The 14521-nt window shown below is 39.5% G+C and overlaps 1 protein-coding gene across 1 annotated transcript in view; it reads right to left on the bottom strand.

Annotated features, from left to right (window-relative positions):
• jmjd1cb (jumonji domain containing 1Cb) overlaps positions 1 to 14521 on the bottom strand; it is a 157103-nt gene that overhangs the window by 73462 nt on the left and 69120 nt on the right. The window contains exon 2 of the mRNA XM_084740890.1: positions 13899 to 14105. Coding sequence (XP_084597016.1) covers positions 13899 to 14105 — 207 coding nt within the window. The remainder of the gene's footprint in view (positions 1 to 13898; positions 14106 to 14521) is intronic.

The following is a 14521-nucleotide window of genomic DNA, read 5'->3' as shown; positions in this document are numbered from 1 at the left end:
CAAATTATGCAGTATAATATCAAATCACAATATTACAGAATCACTTTACTAAACAGAATCTCAGTAAACTGCAAATCATCCAACTGAGTAACAGCAGCATCAATACTTGTCTGTAATATTGTGACTGTCTATGCTTGATGTACATCAAGTCAACAATTTGTCACAGTCACCAACAAGAAGGATACAAGACATAGAAGAACAAGTACATGTAAATGTGTACTAAAACATTACAGAATGACTTAAATCATGAAAAACAGCATCATCATTAGAACAAAAAACAACATTTTTGTATTGAAACAGAATGAATGGAACTGAGTGTGAATCAGTACAAGCGTGTAAAGTCCAAAAACACAGGAAAAAGGATGGTTCTGTGGAGACATTAGAACCTAATTTACTACCATGGCACACACACTAAAGCCCTATGTTACACCAGCACGTTATATCACATCCTGTATGTCAGCAGCTGTCCTCACAAAAAAGGTGAAATTGTGTGTGTGTGTGTGTGTAGGAAGAAGATGTGTCATCACAGGCCACATGTCACACACAGATTGAAGAGGAGAACTGAGTGCTGAGAGAGGAGACAGAGAGAATGGATGAGAGGCTGAGCCACTGTGTGTGTGTGTGTGTGTGTGCATGTGTGCGTGTGCCTGCGTGTGTGTGCCTGTGTGTGTGTGTGTGTGTGTGTGTCACTATTTGTGTGTATGTGTATGTGTGTGTGTGTGTGTGTGGAAGAGAAAGTGGTTGATAAACCAAATTTAGCAGGAACCATGTATGGTTAAAGCTGCATGTTTCCGCTCCGTTCACTCACTGGTGGTTGGCCGGCCTGTGTTTGCAGCACTGTGGTAACCCCCTGCATGTGACATAGCCTTGTTCAATCTTTATTTGCAGAAGTCATTATGTTATTTCAGCAGCTGCATTACTTCAGCAGGACCGTTACAGAAAAAGAGAAAGCTCACGATTCTGCCTCATGTGGCTGATAACTGAGGACTCCACAGACCAGGAAGGCTGCTATAAGAAGTTTGTTTGAAGTTCAACTGAGTGGACATCTTTTTCCACCTATTTTATGGAATTGGAAGTCTTTCGAAGAGATCAAGATCACACAGATGATGATGCAACTTGCCATACTTCCCCTTCCTCCCTGTCATCTGTTTGAAGAGGCAGATGAAGTAATAACAGTGCTGCTTAAAAGCCTGCGGTTATTTATATGTTAATATGATAATATGTTCATACTGACATACTAATGGCAGTACATGATAGTTTGTACAGTAGCAGATCAGTGATGATCCTGTGGGGTCACAAACACAATCCATTTCTCCCAGTACTGAAAAAAAATAGTGCAAAAAAAACAAAAAAAAAACATCTGTCACAATATTTATCCAGTCAGTCTTTGCTGGAGGTTTTGTCTGTAACCATTTTTGTGTTACAGCTTTCATGCTGGCTGCTAATAATTTGTCTCACATACGTAGATGAGCTGCGATAACTTTCAAATCCATCTCCAAAAATATTCTTTATGACTTGTATTATCTAGTATCTATATATGAATAAAAACATTAATATCAATATTGCAGCAATATTGTGGGGAAGATTACTGGTGCTTTCACAAAATTTTAAAACAATGAGCTTTTTGATAAATAATCATTATTAATGTGGATATAAATGATTAAGTGGTTAAATAACAGAACAGCTAGAATAGTCTGGTTAAAGTTCAGAAAAGGAAACACATTATAATGTTGATATATTTCTACAGCTGCATCAATTAATCTGTTATTAATTGATTAATAAATTAATTGCCAACTATTTTGATAATCGATTAATTGATTTTAGTATTTTGTTTTTTCCAGATAAAAGATCAAACTCCTCTGATGTCAGCTTCTTCTATGTGAGAATTTTCTGTTTTAATCAAGAAAATAACTGACAGATTAATCGACTATGAAAATAATTGTTAGTTGCACCCCATATATGTTAGACGTAATAGACAGTTCATCCAGTGTTTTTTGAAAGTGCCTGCCCTTTTCCATACAGTTTCCAAGGATGTGTAACAACCCATCTGGCGTGTCAGGTTATAGTAGCATACATAACATAGTGAACTCACTGCGTGCATACAACTCCTAGCTGAAACTCCAGGCACACACATTCATACTACACTCCATCCATCAGTTCCAGGACAAATATATATTTTCTGGAAATGCTACAAAGTTAATCACAAAATATAACAAAATTATTCCAACTGAAGAATGTCAGACTAGTCAAAATAGTCCAAAATAATATCAGTAGTGCAGGTAGCTATTTTTGACAAATGATGAACACAGTTTGTACTTGTTGCCATTATTTAAAATCTGCAGGTCTACAACCCTGTCTGTCACAGGGACCAACAATGATTATCTACAACACAACTAGAAATGCTACTGTCAAGCTGAAGGTTTTAGCTGAAAAGCTGAACCAGAAAAAGACTCAAATTGTATGATGAAATTTTGCTAAAATAACAAATATAGTGTGAAAAGAGTTAGGCAAGCAGACTGAAACTTACAGAGGAAGTTTTTGGGTATCTTTGAGGCAAAGAAGAATACAATATGCAACATCAATTTCACAATGAATTATTTCAACACTTTAAGTTAGTGAGCATTTACATCACTGCTGTGTGAGATTGTCAGAAAGAGGAAAATGGAGAGTGAAGACAGTAAAAAGAGGCAACAGCAAATCCTGCCTCACTAAACACCTTATCAGTCCCTTGGCAGACAGGAAACCCACAGAAGACTTATTTCCTCTACATACACACACACACACACACACACACACACACACACACACACACTGAAGTGAATGGGGAGGAGTGAGCACTTCCTCTCCTATGAACAAAAACAATATGAGAGGAAAGCTGAGCAGTGACAGTCGGACTGGTGGTGTGTGCGTGTGTGTGTGTGTGTGTGTGTGTGTGTGTGTGTGTGTGTGTGTGTGCGCATGTGTGTGTAGGGGGGTGAACATAAGCTCAAATGCATGAGTTGACATGCTTGCATGGTGTGTTGCTGTGTCCACACACATATGAATATCAGTTAAAGGTCAGTTTTCTCTGGACTCAGCAGAAAGCGACCACACACACAACACACAAAAAAAGAAAACAAAATGTTACTCACATTACCATTACTTTTATTTAAAGTGTTGCAAAACACCAGCATGTGCAACACGGCAAACCAGGCTCCAACATTTTATTTCTGTTCATTCTGAGTGATGAGAAGGCTGGTTTTCTGGGGGGGGTGCGGTGGGGCGTGACCGACAATACCAGAAAAAGCCCACAGCAATCAAATACCCAGCAGCATGAACTTACTGAAAGCATTCAATATTGGTTTCAGTAAATCAAAAACAACCACGCAGGCAAAAAAAACAAAACAAAAAAAAACTAGAATATGGTTCTTGATTTGATTTGATAGTGTGCATTGCACTGGGGCTGCGACTGACAATTATTTTCATAAACAATACACAGTCAGTCAGTTATTCTTTGAGTTCTATCTCAGCAGCATCATTGCTATACTGCATACAAAACTGTTAAATAATATGCATGTTGAAGTAAACTGCTACATTTAGCTGTTCATCTTGACCAAACTAGTGCCATAAGGAAATGAATAGAGCCCCTGAAAACAGCACACAAGCATAACTGTGAGCCTTTAAGTTGCCATCCTTCACATATAAAACTAAACTGACCTTTCAAAACCAAAAACTTGACTGCATATAAATATGGTAAGTAAAATGTGAATGGAAACAGAAATGGGGATTTTGCGTTTAGGTTCTGACCCTCTGAGGCTGCTGTAGCTGGTCAGTATGGAGTGTTGCAGCTGCAGAGAAGCAGACTGAGTTACAGTTCAGTTCACCCCAAAATCAAGAATCAATATTTTTCCCCTGGCCTGTAGTGCTATTTATACATCTAGATTTTTTTTGTAACTTGATGGCACTCTACTTGTGGTGTTTAAAGTCCTCAAAAATACATTTGAAAAACTCAACAGCAATGTGTCTTTCCAGAAATCATGGCCAAGTTACTCAAGATAATCCACAGACCTTGTTGTGTTTTCACGCAGTTTTCATCACAGACGAAGAGGACAGAATAAGTGAGGATGTTCTCCTGGACAGAGACTTCATAAACCTGCATGTGCAGATATATGGCCAATACATCTGACAGCAGGTAATAATACATCATTGAATGAATGATGATAAGCTTTATATAAAATATAGATTTACAATTAAATTACAATCTGAGATGTAGTCAAACAGGATAATGTCAACATAATTATGAAGTGTAAATTATTTTCTAAACTCAAATTGTCTTCAGACTGAGGAAATATACAGTCATTAGTGAACAACTTCAGTTTGGATACCAGCAGACTGACTGCACATGACTATGACAAGTCTGGACCACTCAGAAATTGCTTGTATCTGAAAGAAAATCTATTCGCATGAGTGGTTCTTGCATGACACCCAATGACTTGCTCTATTCATAACCAGGCTCGATCAGATCATTACACAGACTTTGTACTACAGGTTTGTCAGGGTAAAGTCAGTTTAATATCCGGTCCAACTCATTCAGACAATTGCATTCTCACATACAGCTCCGCTGGGTGATGTGCAGGGTTGCAGTGTATGAAAGTGACACACAAACAAAGCTACATTTAAGCACATTACATGAACCAGGTCACAAAAAAAGCTACTAGAAATTATTGTCACCCAACTCGATCTGTTTTTTATTGGGGAAACAACAGAGAAACTGCAGACAGTGTTGTTCAGCTGTATCTCTGGGAAACCAGCGGAAAAGCAACACCAAACCATAGAAAAACAGAGCAGGGTAAACACAAGAGGGCTAAATTAAAACCAAATGTCTGTGTGTGTGTGTGTGTGTGTGTGTGTGTGTGTGTGTGTGTGTGTGTGTGTGTGTGTGTGTGTGTGTGTGTGGGGTGGGGGTGGGGGACCTGTCTTGGTGAGTTATGGAGCTAGTGTGAGCAGGGTGGGGTCACTGGGAACTTTACAACACAACAGACCCAACCCAAACATGCAGCCTTGGGCAGGTCCTGTCTCGCGTGACTGCTGCCATTAAAGCAGCAGCTCTTTACACAACAAGGATCATCTGTCTCACACACAGACACAGACACACACACACACCCTCTCTCTCTCTCCCTCTCTCTCTCACACACACACACACACACACACACACACACACACACACACACACACACACACATACCATATACATCAGCATGCAAACATACCACTATAGTAAGACTCTAATTTACACAACACCTCTCATTGACAGCCAGTCCTCTCTCTCTATTAAAAGATGCCTGCATCAGCACAGAGGACAGCTGCACCCCCCCCCCCCCCCACACACACACACACACACACACAGCTGCACTGACATACTTTAACAGATGACTGTAGTTTGAAAGGGAAAAGGTCACAACATCTAGGCCGGTGTGTGTGACTGATGAAATGGGCAGCTTCCATTAGCAAACAGAACTGAGATTAACCAACAGGAAAGATAAATGACATTGTCGCCTTCTGACATCACCTGCCTTCACACCAACACATTGATAAACACTGCATGGATCAGGCAGAAAAAAACACACAAATGCACACACAAGGCAAGACTGAGCTGGACTGAAGTTGCAACACATGGACTGAATCATTTCAAAATCTCTCTTTGTGAAGTAGAACTGTCTTTTTGTCTGATGAGTTCAGCTGGATGTGAATGTTGAGTACCTGTCTGTGAGATGAGGACATATAGAAAGTGTAAGTGTAGGGCGATGGTTCTCAGCCAACCAGAAACTTTTAACTATAGGTGCTGGATGTGTAGTTTTCTATAGCCCCTCCCACATAGTGTACAGTCAGCCAATCATTAATGGGTTAATTTTAACCATCTATTGACATCTACCAGGCTTTCAGTCAGGGACACCTCCCCCCAGAAGACTTGCACTTTGGCAGACTGGGATCATTTGTCTGTCAGTTGTCCATACTGGGAAGCAGAATACGCTGAAATGCATGCTATAGTGTTGTCACAATACTGCAATTTCTCATTTCAACACGAAGCACTGAAAAATATCAATATTTGATATTGTTTTCGATACCACAAGGATTTTTTTATTTATTTATAGGTAGCTGTAACAAGGTTATAACGATGTAATGGATATAGTAAATGAAAGGAGTAAGAGATGACAAGAAGGGGTGTGGGTCAATGAAAGGAAATGGAACAATGTGGGCATCGCAGTGGTGTGTGTGATGTCTCTGTTGGAGAGAAAGAAAGCTTTAGCATCGATTAGAGCTGCTACTATTAATCGGTTATTAAATTCATCACCAAATATTTTGACAATTAATTAATTGGTCTGTGTCATTTTTTACAGAAAAAAAAGATTACAGCGTCTTAAATGTGAATATTTTCTGGTTTCTTTACTCCTCTCTGACAGTAAACTGAATATCTTTTAGTTGTGGACAAAACACGAGATTTGAGATCAACATTTTTCACCATTTTCTGTCATTTTATAGACCTACTAATCTAACCTACAATCAATGGAGAAAATGATCAACGGATTGATCAATAATGAAAAGAATCATTAGAGGGAAGACTTGAAAAATAGGTCCAAAGATGTGAAGCTGAAAGACATCCAACCTTCTATTGTCCTTATTATATTGATTTCAAATAAGGCTGCACAATCACACAATTTCTCTTAACTTAGGTATTACAACATTAGGTCAATATTGCCCAGCCTGTGGGAATAGCCACATTAGAAACATGCTAGCACCAAATTCAACTAGATTACATACAAAATAAACACTAAAACATAATAAAGCATGGCAAAACTTACAGATTTCAAGTTTGAAGTTGGGTCACCACAAGCTGGTATTTATCCATCACTGAGCTTGAAACTGTTTTGTGCTCATTAAAAAAGCAGTCCAGTGGGGTCAAATACACACATGTTAACACAAATAAACTATTTATTCTCTCAGCTCCTCTATTCTCTGAGGCCGGGGGCAGATGTAGCGCTTCTTTGACACTGTGTTAATTAGTTTGGAGCCAGTAAATGTTCAGTTAACAGCTCCTCACTCAGAAATAAAAGACACTAGCGACTGTCTGACCAATGAGAATTTGGTCGGATAAAAGCATAACAACCAACCAGTTGACCAACTGACCACAAGTTGTGAGTCAGACAATGCCATTATCAGGCACGTAGGAATGCAAGATATTATCAGCATGTCATCAGTATCAGCAGATAAAGGCTTTAAAATGAAATATATTAACTGGAGAATTAAAGCGTTATCATATCACAAACGTATCAGTTGGAAATGCTGATAAGTCTGTGATATGATGATGCTTTAATTCTGCTCACATGATATAAGTATGCTGAAGTGTCTGAAGTGGAGATCACAGTTGCTATTTGCAATGATAGCTCAGTGTCAGTCATGTGAGAAGGAGCAAAATCACATTCGTTCAAAACAACAAATTTAACTGGCCATCGTAAGCTGTCATCCTGATCGTTACAGCAAATTTGTGAAGAACAAAGAGAAAATAATGTTGGCAGTGGCTTGCTTATGTTGCCTAATAAATGTATACATTTTGAAAAGCATTGTAGTTTATGTCTGCAACTGTCAGTGGGCCATCAAAACTGCAGGCAAGATAACATGCAACATCCAATACAAGAAAGACTCTGTCAGTAATTAAGTAGGAAGAAAATGTACAGATATCAGTACTGGCCAAAATAAGTTGGAAAATATCAGTGTATCAGATACTGAAAAGTCTAATATGGTAATGGATGGAATGGATGGAATAAAGTGGCAGCTCAGTCCATTAGGATTTGGCTTGGGGACTGAAGGGTAGCTGGTTCATGTCCAGCTCAGACCAAAAAGAAGTATGGAGTGGACTGTTAGCTGGAGGGGTGCCAGTTCACCTTTTGAGCACTGATGAGGTACCCTTGAGCAAGACATCAAATCCCCAACTGCCTGTGTCATGGGTCATTCATCTCTCTACCACCTCTCCCACAAAAACTGCATGTGCATGTGTGTATACAAGCCTGTATGTGTAAATAATTAACAATGGGGTGAAAAGAAGTGAATTTCCCCGAGGAGGACTAATAAAGGGATGTTCCTTTTTTCTTCTTCTTCTGTGGTGCATCCCTACAGACAAGCCCTGTCATCTCAGCTGTGTGGGATGGAGAGAAGCCATTATGGATTGAGCTGCAACTGTCTCAGATTCAGCCTGATTCAAAATGCAGTCTGGGTTGTCTGCTCTGGTTTCCTTCCACAGACCAAACACATGCAGGTTTGGCAAAATGGAAACTAATGGGTCTGTAGGTGCAAGCGGTTGTCTGTTAGCACTTTGACAGACTGAAGACCTGTCCATGGTTTGAACTTAGATGAGTGGTACTGGAATGAGCTCTGCTGCTTTCATCCCTCAGAAACAGCAGCTAAAATTAACTGTTTAGTTGAGTATAAATCCACACAGCAGATATGACTGACAGTCACTTGTTTATAATACTTCAAATACCGTCCGACTCTCACTTCTGTCTGCAGGAATGAACTATAGATATGAAGATATTTAGAGAACCTGTAGCTGATACGTGTCTGGATCTTTTCCAGTTCCAATACTGGTTATCAGATTACCGCATCTTCCTGCGGCTCCACCTACAGCTACTACTGCTGCAGCTGTCATTACTACCAGCACTACATGTTCTATTAACACTCTTACTACAGCTCATACAACTGCTACTGCTGATCAGTCCTATGATAGTGGACCAGAGGCGGGTTCTGCTACATTTCACCCCAGTCCTTCCTCTATTTCTCCCCATCTCTCCGTTCACCTCTGCGTTTCCATTCTGCTGTGATCAGGCTGCTTAACTGCATCTTTGTTCTTCACAGCTCATTTGCTCTTAGGGAGGAGAGCTAACAGAACGTGCTTGTGTGTGGGATTCCCCACACTGACTAAAAAGAGTGATTACACACCGCGCTCAGTGGATGCACAGCAGCTGGAGACACATCCATTTACTGCCACACCATGGCTCTTGAGCTAATGACCTTTTAACCTACTTGTGGAGCTGAAGCAATTAACTGATTACTAGATCAACAGAATAAAAAAATAATGGTATGAGTTGTTTTATTGAGTTTAAATAGAAAATAATAGCTGACTGCAATATATATGTTGTAAAATGAATACCCTTGGGTTTAGTACTGTTAATTAGACAACAGAATAGCAATACATGAGAGTTCCATGATGAAATGAAGCATTTAAGACAGAGCTCTAGCTGTAGAGATCTCTAAAAAAATCCATATTTCTCAGTGCATAAGCAATGATTCATCTATAAAAGTCTACAGACAACATAAGACCAAAGCTGAGAAAAATCACAAGACAGATGAAATAGAATAGAGGGATGAGAACTAAGAGAGTATGTGAGGGAGACATAGAAGGACTAAGCAAAACAATGACAACCACGAATAATTGAGAAAATGGAAAAAACCACACACACACACGCTAGAGTGTGGAGGTCACAGGGGTTTAGTTATGTAACCATGTAATAACCAGACACACAATCTGCTGCCTCTGCCTGTGTGAAAACTAATCTGTATGTCTGACTGTAGAGGCATCTGTTTTTAGGTGAATGTGTCAATAATAATAATCAACTTCAGTGTTCAAAGCTCATGATTCAGACAAAAAAAAATCTGACTTTCTGAACATTCAATTATTAATCAAGGACCAAGTCAACAATCTAAAATAAAGAAATACTTTCAGATGCAGCTTTTTCTCTAAAACTGTTAAGAATAAAAATGTAGCACAACCTAATTTGTGCACTTCTTCAGCACAGACAACTGTCTTTGTAATCATTTAATTAATTCATGGCCATGTTAAGTTAATGCTCACGCAAACTCAACTGTTCCTGCATTTGCCTCACAGTTTAAGTTGTCCATTAATACCAGTTGTCACCCTGTAGGTTGCTGGCTTGGAGGTCATTGATGTTGTTTCCCATAGTGACACAGGACTTTGAAAACGCAGATAGCGGATGCTGTCTTGCCACTTGACACAGGTGACCAATGGCAGGCTTATATCCACAGACATCTTTGAGGTGTTTATGGCAGCTGCCACCATCAATGACTCTCAACACTTTCCACAAAATGTTTCAAATTAAAAGCCTAGCATTAGCTAAAAGGGTGTGATTCACTGATTGCACTGATAGAATTAGTGATGTAGAAATGTGCATTGTGTTGAATTTATGTGAACTAGCAAAGCACAAGTGTTCCAGGTCACCACAATATTTTTTTGCCCAGCCTTTATTTATTCTATTTGAGACTGCCTTTACTTGAAAATGCATGGTAAGTTGTCAACACAGGTACACATTTATAATCAGAAATCATGTACATGTAAAATGATCAGTGGTTAGTTAATTATTGACTGATCCAAGGACATCCATGATGCTCTGCTAAATATGTGTCTTGGAATTCTTTGTCATATTATTTGTTATTAATTAAAATTGAACGGACAGTTGAACATTTTCTTTTCAAAAAATGAGAGTGATTCACTGCTTCTTGAGGCTCACAGCTTCACCACCTGTGTGTGTCTGTACTAGATTTTGATGTTGTTGCTATGACAATAGCAGCAGAGGGGCAGAGATATGACGAACGAGTGAAAAAAAACAGGAGGAGGAGTCAGACAGAGAGAAAAACTACCAAGAAAAACTCTGTGTGTGTCTGTGTGTGTGTGTGTGTGTGTGTGTGTCTGTGTGTGTGGAAGTCTTTGAACTCTTATCTCCCATGCATGTGCCAGATGGCGCTGTGCACTCTGCTATTACATAATCAAAACAGTGAATCACATTTCCATGCACACACTCGCAGCCACTGTCGGGCACACACACAGGCAGACATGCACGCAGTCCAAAACTAAATGCCATCAATGTCAAACATTTATGAACCAAATCCTTCAGTCAGGGACAGACACAAAAACATTCAGCTCCAACAGACTAAAAATATGAGCGCACTGCCACAGACAAACACACATCCACACAGCTTCAGCAGGAGCATGCCTACACATACCACTGTCGTCTCAAGTGTGGAGGATACACTGTGTGTGTGTGTGTGTGTGTGTGAGCAACAGTATGACATAGAGACAACAAAAACACCACAGCAACCACAGTGTCACCACACCAAAGCATGTGTGTATGTGTGTGTGATGACAGAGACACAGAGTAGACTCAGCATCAGAGTGCTGATGTGTTCACTGATGACACACACAAACACACACACACACACAAAGTGGAACGTTCCAATTAAAACCACAATCAGACAAATACATTTTAAGTTTGGTTTCAGCTGCAGCTTCACTCCAGCAGTCACTTCATCCTATTCAGGCCTCATCCAGGAGCCATATGAAGCTACTCTAAACCAAAGCAGCACATGTTCCGAAAATAACCACGCAGGTCTGGAATTTCAACCATTTCCTCACAGTTTAACCTAACTAAATCCAGTTTTGTCTTTGGCGGACTGTCTGCAGTGCAGATATCAAATGCAGAGTCTTTATTCTAGTTGGCTTTCAGACTGGCAGCAATATCCACTAACAGGTGGTGTGTCAGGGAGTGTGTCACTACAGGCAAACAGAGGCTGTGTTACAGCTAGGCAATATATCAATATTATATTGCATTGTGATATGAGATTCCATAGATTTTGGATACTGTTATATTGTGACATGTCATACGTGTTGGTTTTAAAGGCTGTATTGCAGTAAAGTGTTATTTTCTGAACTTACCAGACTATTCTTGCCATTTTTTTAATTGTCTTTACACATGTCGTCATTATACCCATAATACTGATGATTACTTATTAAAAAATCCCATCTGTTCCCTCTCTGTAATCTCTAATATTTTGTGAAAGCATCCTCCAGTATTGTCGCAACACTGAGATATTTGGTCAAAAATATTGTAATTTTTTAGCCACTTCTACCCCTTGGAATACACAACATGTCGTCAGCTACAACCTACATGATCAAAAATTATCAATATTGACCAATATGAAACTTAAGCTATAATGTCCAGGCCTAGGCTGTGTTAGACTTTCTTGTTGACCATCGTTTTGACAGACAGGGTCATGAAAATTCTGTTATATCTATATATATTATCTATTAGGGATGTCACAATTTCAACTCTACATTGAAAATCAATGAGCTTTCAGTTTCAATAATCAAAATCAAAAGCAGGATCAGCAAATTCTTCCAGTATTTTCTTGCATGCCAACCTGGTGGCAGGCATTAACAATAACTACACAGAAACAACCAGCCTGTTCACCAATGGACTAGTTTGCTTATGTAGGTCATATAGAAACATCAGGATTAAATTGAGATGGTTAAAAACTCCTTGTAGGATGTTTAATTCTACCTCATAGCATGGAGCATTTTTCTATGACTGTAGCAGCATGCTGGAATCAGGAGAGACTCACTTCCTACAACTAACCCCCTGGTCTTTGTCACATTTTAGGGTTCTGGTTACCCATCAGGTCACCTCCCTTAAAGAGGGTCTTTTTGCAGGTGAGAACTCAACAGTCTAACAAAGGCATAGCAATCAGTGCTGAATAAAAATGTTTAATCAAATTAAATTGTGGATTTGGAGAATCATGACACCTCTATATTTCATCATTATCCATTGTTTTAATTTTCATTTTTTAATAATAATGAGACATAGCCTGTTTATAATGGCAGGGAGAGAGAAGATGATCTCCGAACTTGTGCACTCATTTCTCATGACGACAGTGGAGGTCTGCTGACAGCACAAAGCTCTGCTGTTGGCTCTTAAATGTAGTTTTAGACACTTGCTTGCTTGTCATCCTCCACTACAAAAATCCCTTTTTTCACCTCGTTTATCAATCACATTCTAATTATTGGTGTTGACAACTTGATGACTTTCTTGCTACATTTAGCAACTAGTCAGACCCTGTGAGTGCCTTTGTTTTTCCACTTATTCAGACCATGGACTATGAAATCCCCATTGCTTGTTAATATGTAAATAGTTTGTTTGATCTTCATGTTCCCTTTGTGGATTTTAAAGCTTTTTTATTTGAAATATATGATGTGTCTGTGATGATTATTTGGCTTAAGTTTTCTCTGTCTTTTATAGTTTAAAGTCAGCTCTCCCTCTATGTAACCACCACAAACACTTGTTACTTTAGATCAAATCCAGTGTTTTAATCTGTGAAACTGACTGACAGCATTCGACTTTTTTCTGTCATTGTCAAAAAAAAAAAAAAAAAAAATCAGTCAATGAGGGAAAATATTCAGCATGACCTCTGCAGCAAAACTAGTAATGTCCATGAACTAAAGACCCCAAGAAACTAAACTAGAAACTTAAGCCCTTCTACTCAAGTACTAGTCCTGAAGCAGGGACTATGAATGAACAACTAGAGAAATGAAGTCTCTGTAGACAAAGTACCCACGTTTCTTAAGTGGTTCTTGGCTTCCCAAATGTTCTGAAATGTTCCTGCAGTGGAAACTACTTCTTGAGGCAAAACATGCTGCAGAGGCATTAAGTCACAAAACAACAACATGATGAACTGATGTGGCAAAGAAAAGAATTGCAAAATCATGACAATGTAACAAACAAACTCCCCCACCACCAGGACAAAAGTTGTGGGCAGAGAATTCTCAACAGACACAGCCCAACACAGCAGAGACTTATAGAGTCAAATATCTTGAGAAATGTACCAAAGCCTCAGTGAGACAGACTCAATACAAAGCTGTGGCAGGGCTGCCACTCTGTAACCACTTACATCCAAGAGCACAAAGACAAAGAAATGCAACAACAGAGTGAGGATGAAGAATGATCCTGAGGCAGCCTGCTCACATGGCTGACTGTTTCTATTATTGAGTCCTGTCTATAAATAGAACACAAAGGTCTTACCAGGGCAGGCCACTGTATGTGTTTGGCCTTGGTCCCCTGCAGCAGGCCTCCTGCTCCTCCACCTGCTCCTGCTCCTCCTCCTCCTCCTGCTCCCTCCTTCCTCTTGGCCCAGACCAGCTGGTGCTCCAGTAGAAACAGCTGGAAATCCTCATAGACCTTCACCCACTCTCTCTTCTCCCACTCCTGGTCATCAAACTCCACATATACCTGCAGAAAACACAGAGAGAACATTTTCAGGAACAACATCACCAACCAAAACAACAACAACAACATGTGCAGGAGTTTGACATGTTAGACTGGATCAGATCCACCTGTTGGGATAAAACATTTTAACATCAGATTTTATACAGTGCAGGTTGACATGCTTCCAACACCTTTTAAACACTGGGAGGATCCACATTAAACCATTAAACACCTGCTTCCCAACACATAATAATAGTAATAAGACAGGGAAGGAGGAGGGGGAGTAAAAGAGGAAGGAAGTGGAGGAGGAAGAGGAGGAACAGGATGAGGGGTTGAAGGAGAGTAAGGAGAAAAAGGAAAAAAGGAGGGGGTGGAGGAGGAGGAGATAAATAAAAGAAAGGAGATTAATATCTTTGATAAATCTCGTAATGAAAATGTAA

The sequence above is a fragment of the Lutjanus erythropterus genome, chromosome 17, assembly GCF_056507025.1.
Source record: "Lutjanus erythropterus isolate fLutEry1 chromosome 17, fLutEry1.hap2, whole genome shotgun sequence".
Classification (NCBI taxonomy): domain Eukaryota; kingdom Metazoa; phylum Chordata; class Actinopteri; order Lutjaniformes; family Lutjanidae; genus Lutjanus; species Lutjanus erythropterus.
Note: the sequence above shows the minus strand (reverse complement) of the source record. Positions and strands in the feature narration are given on the sequence as shown.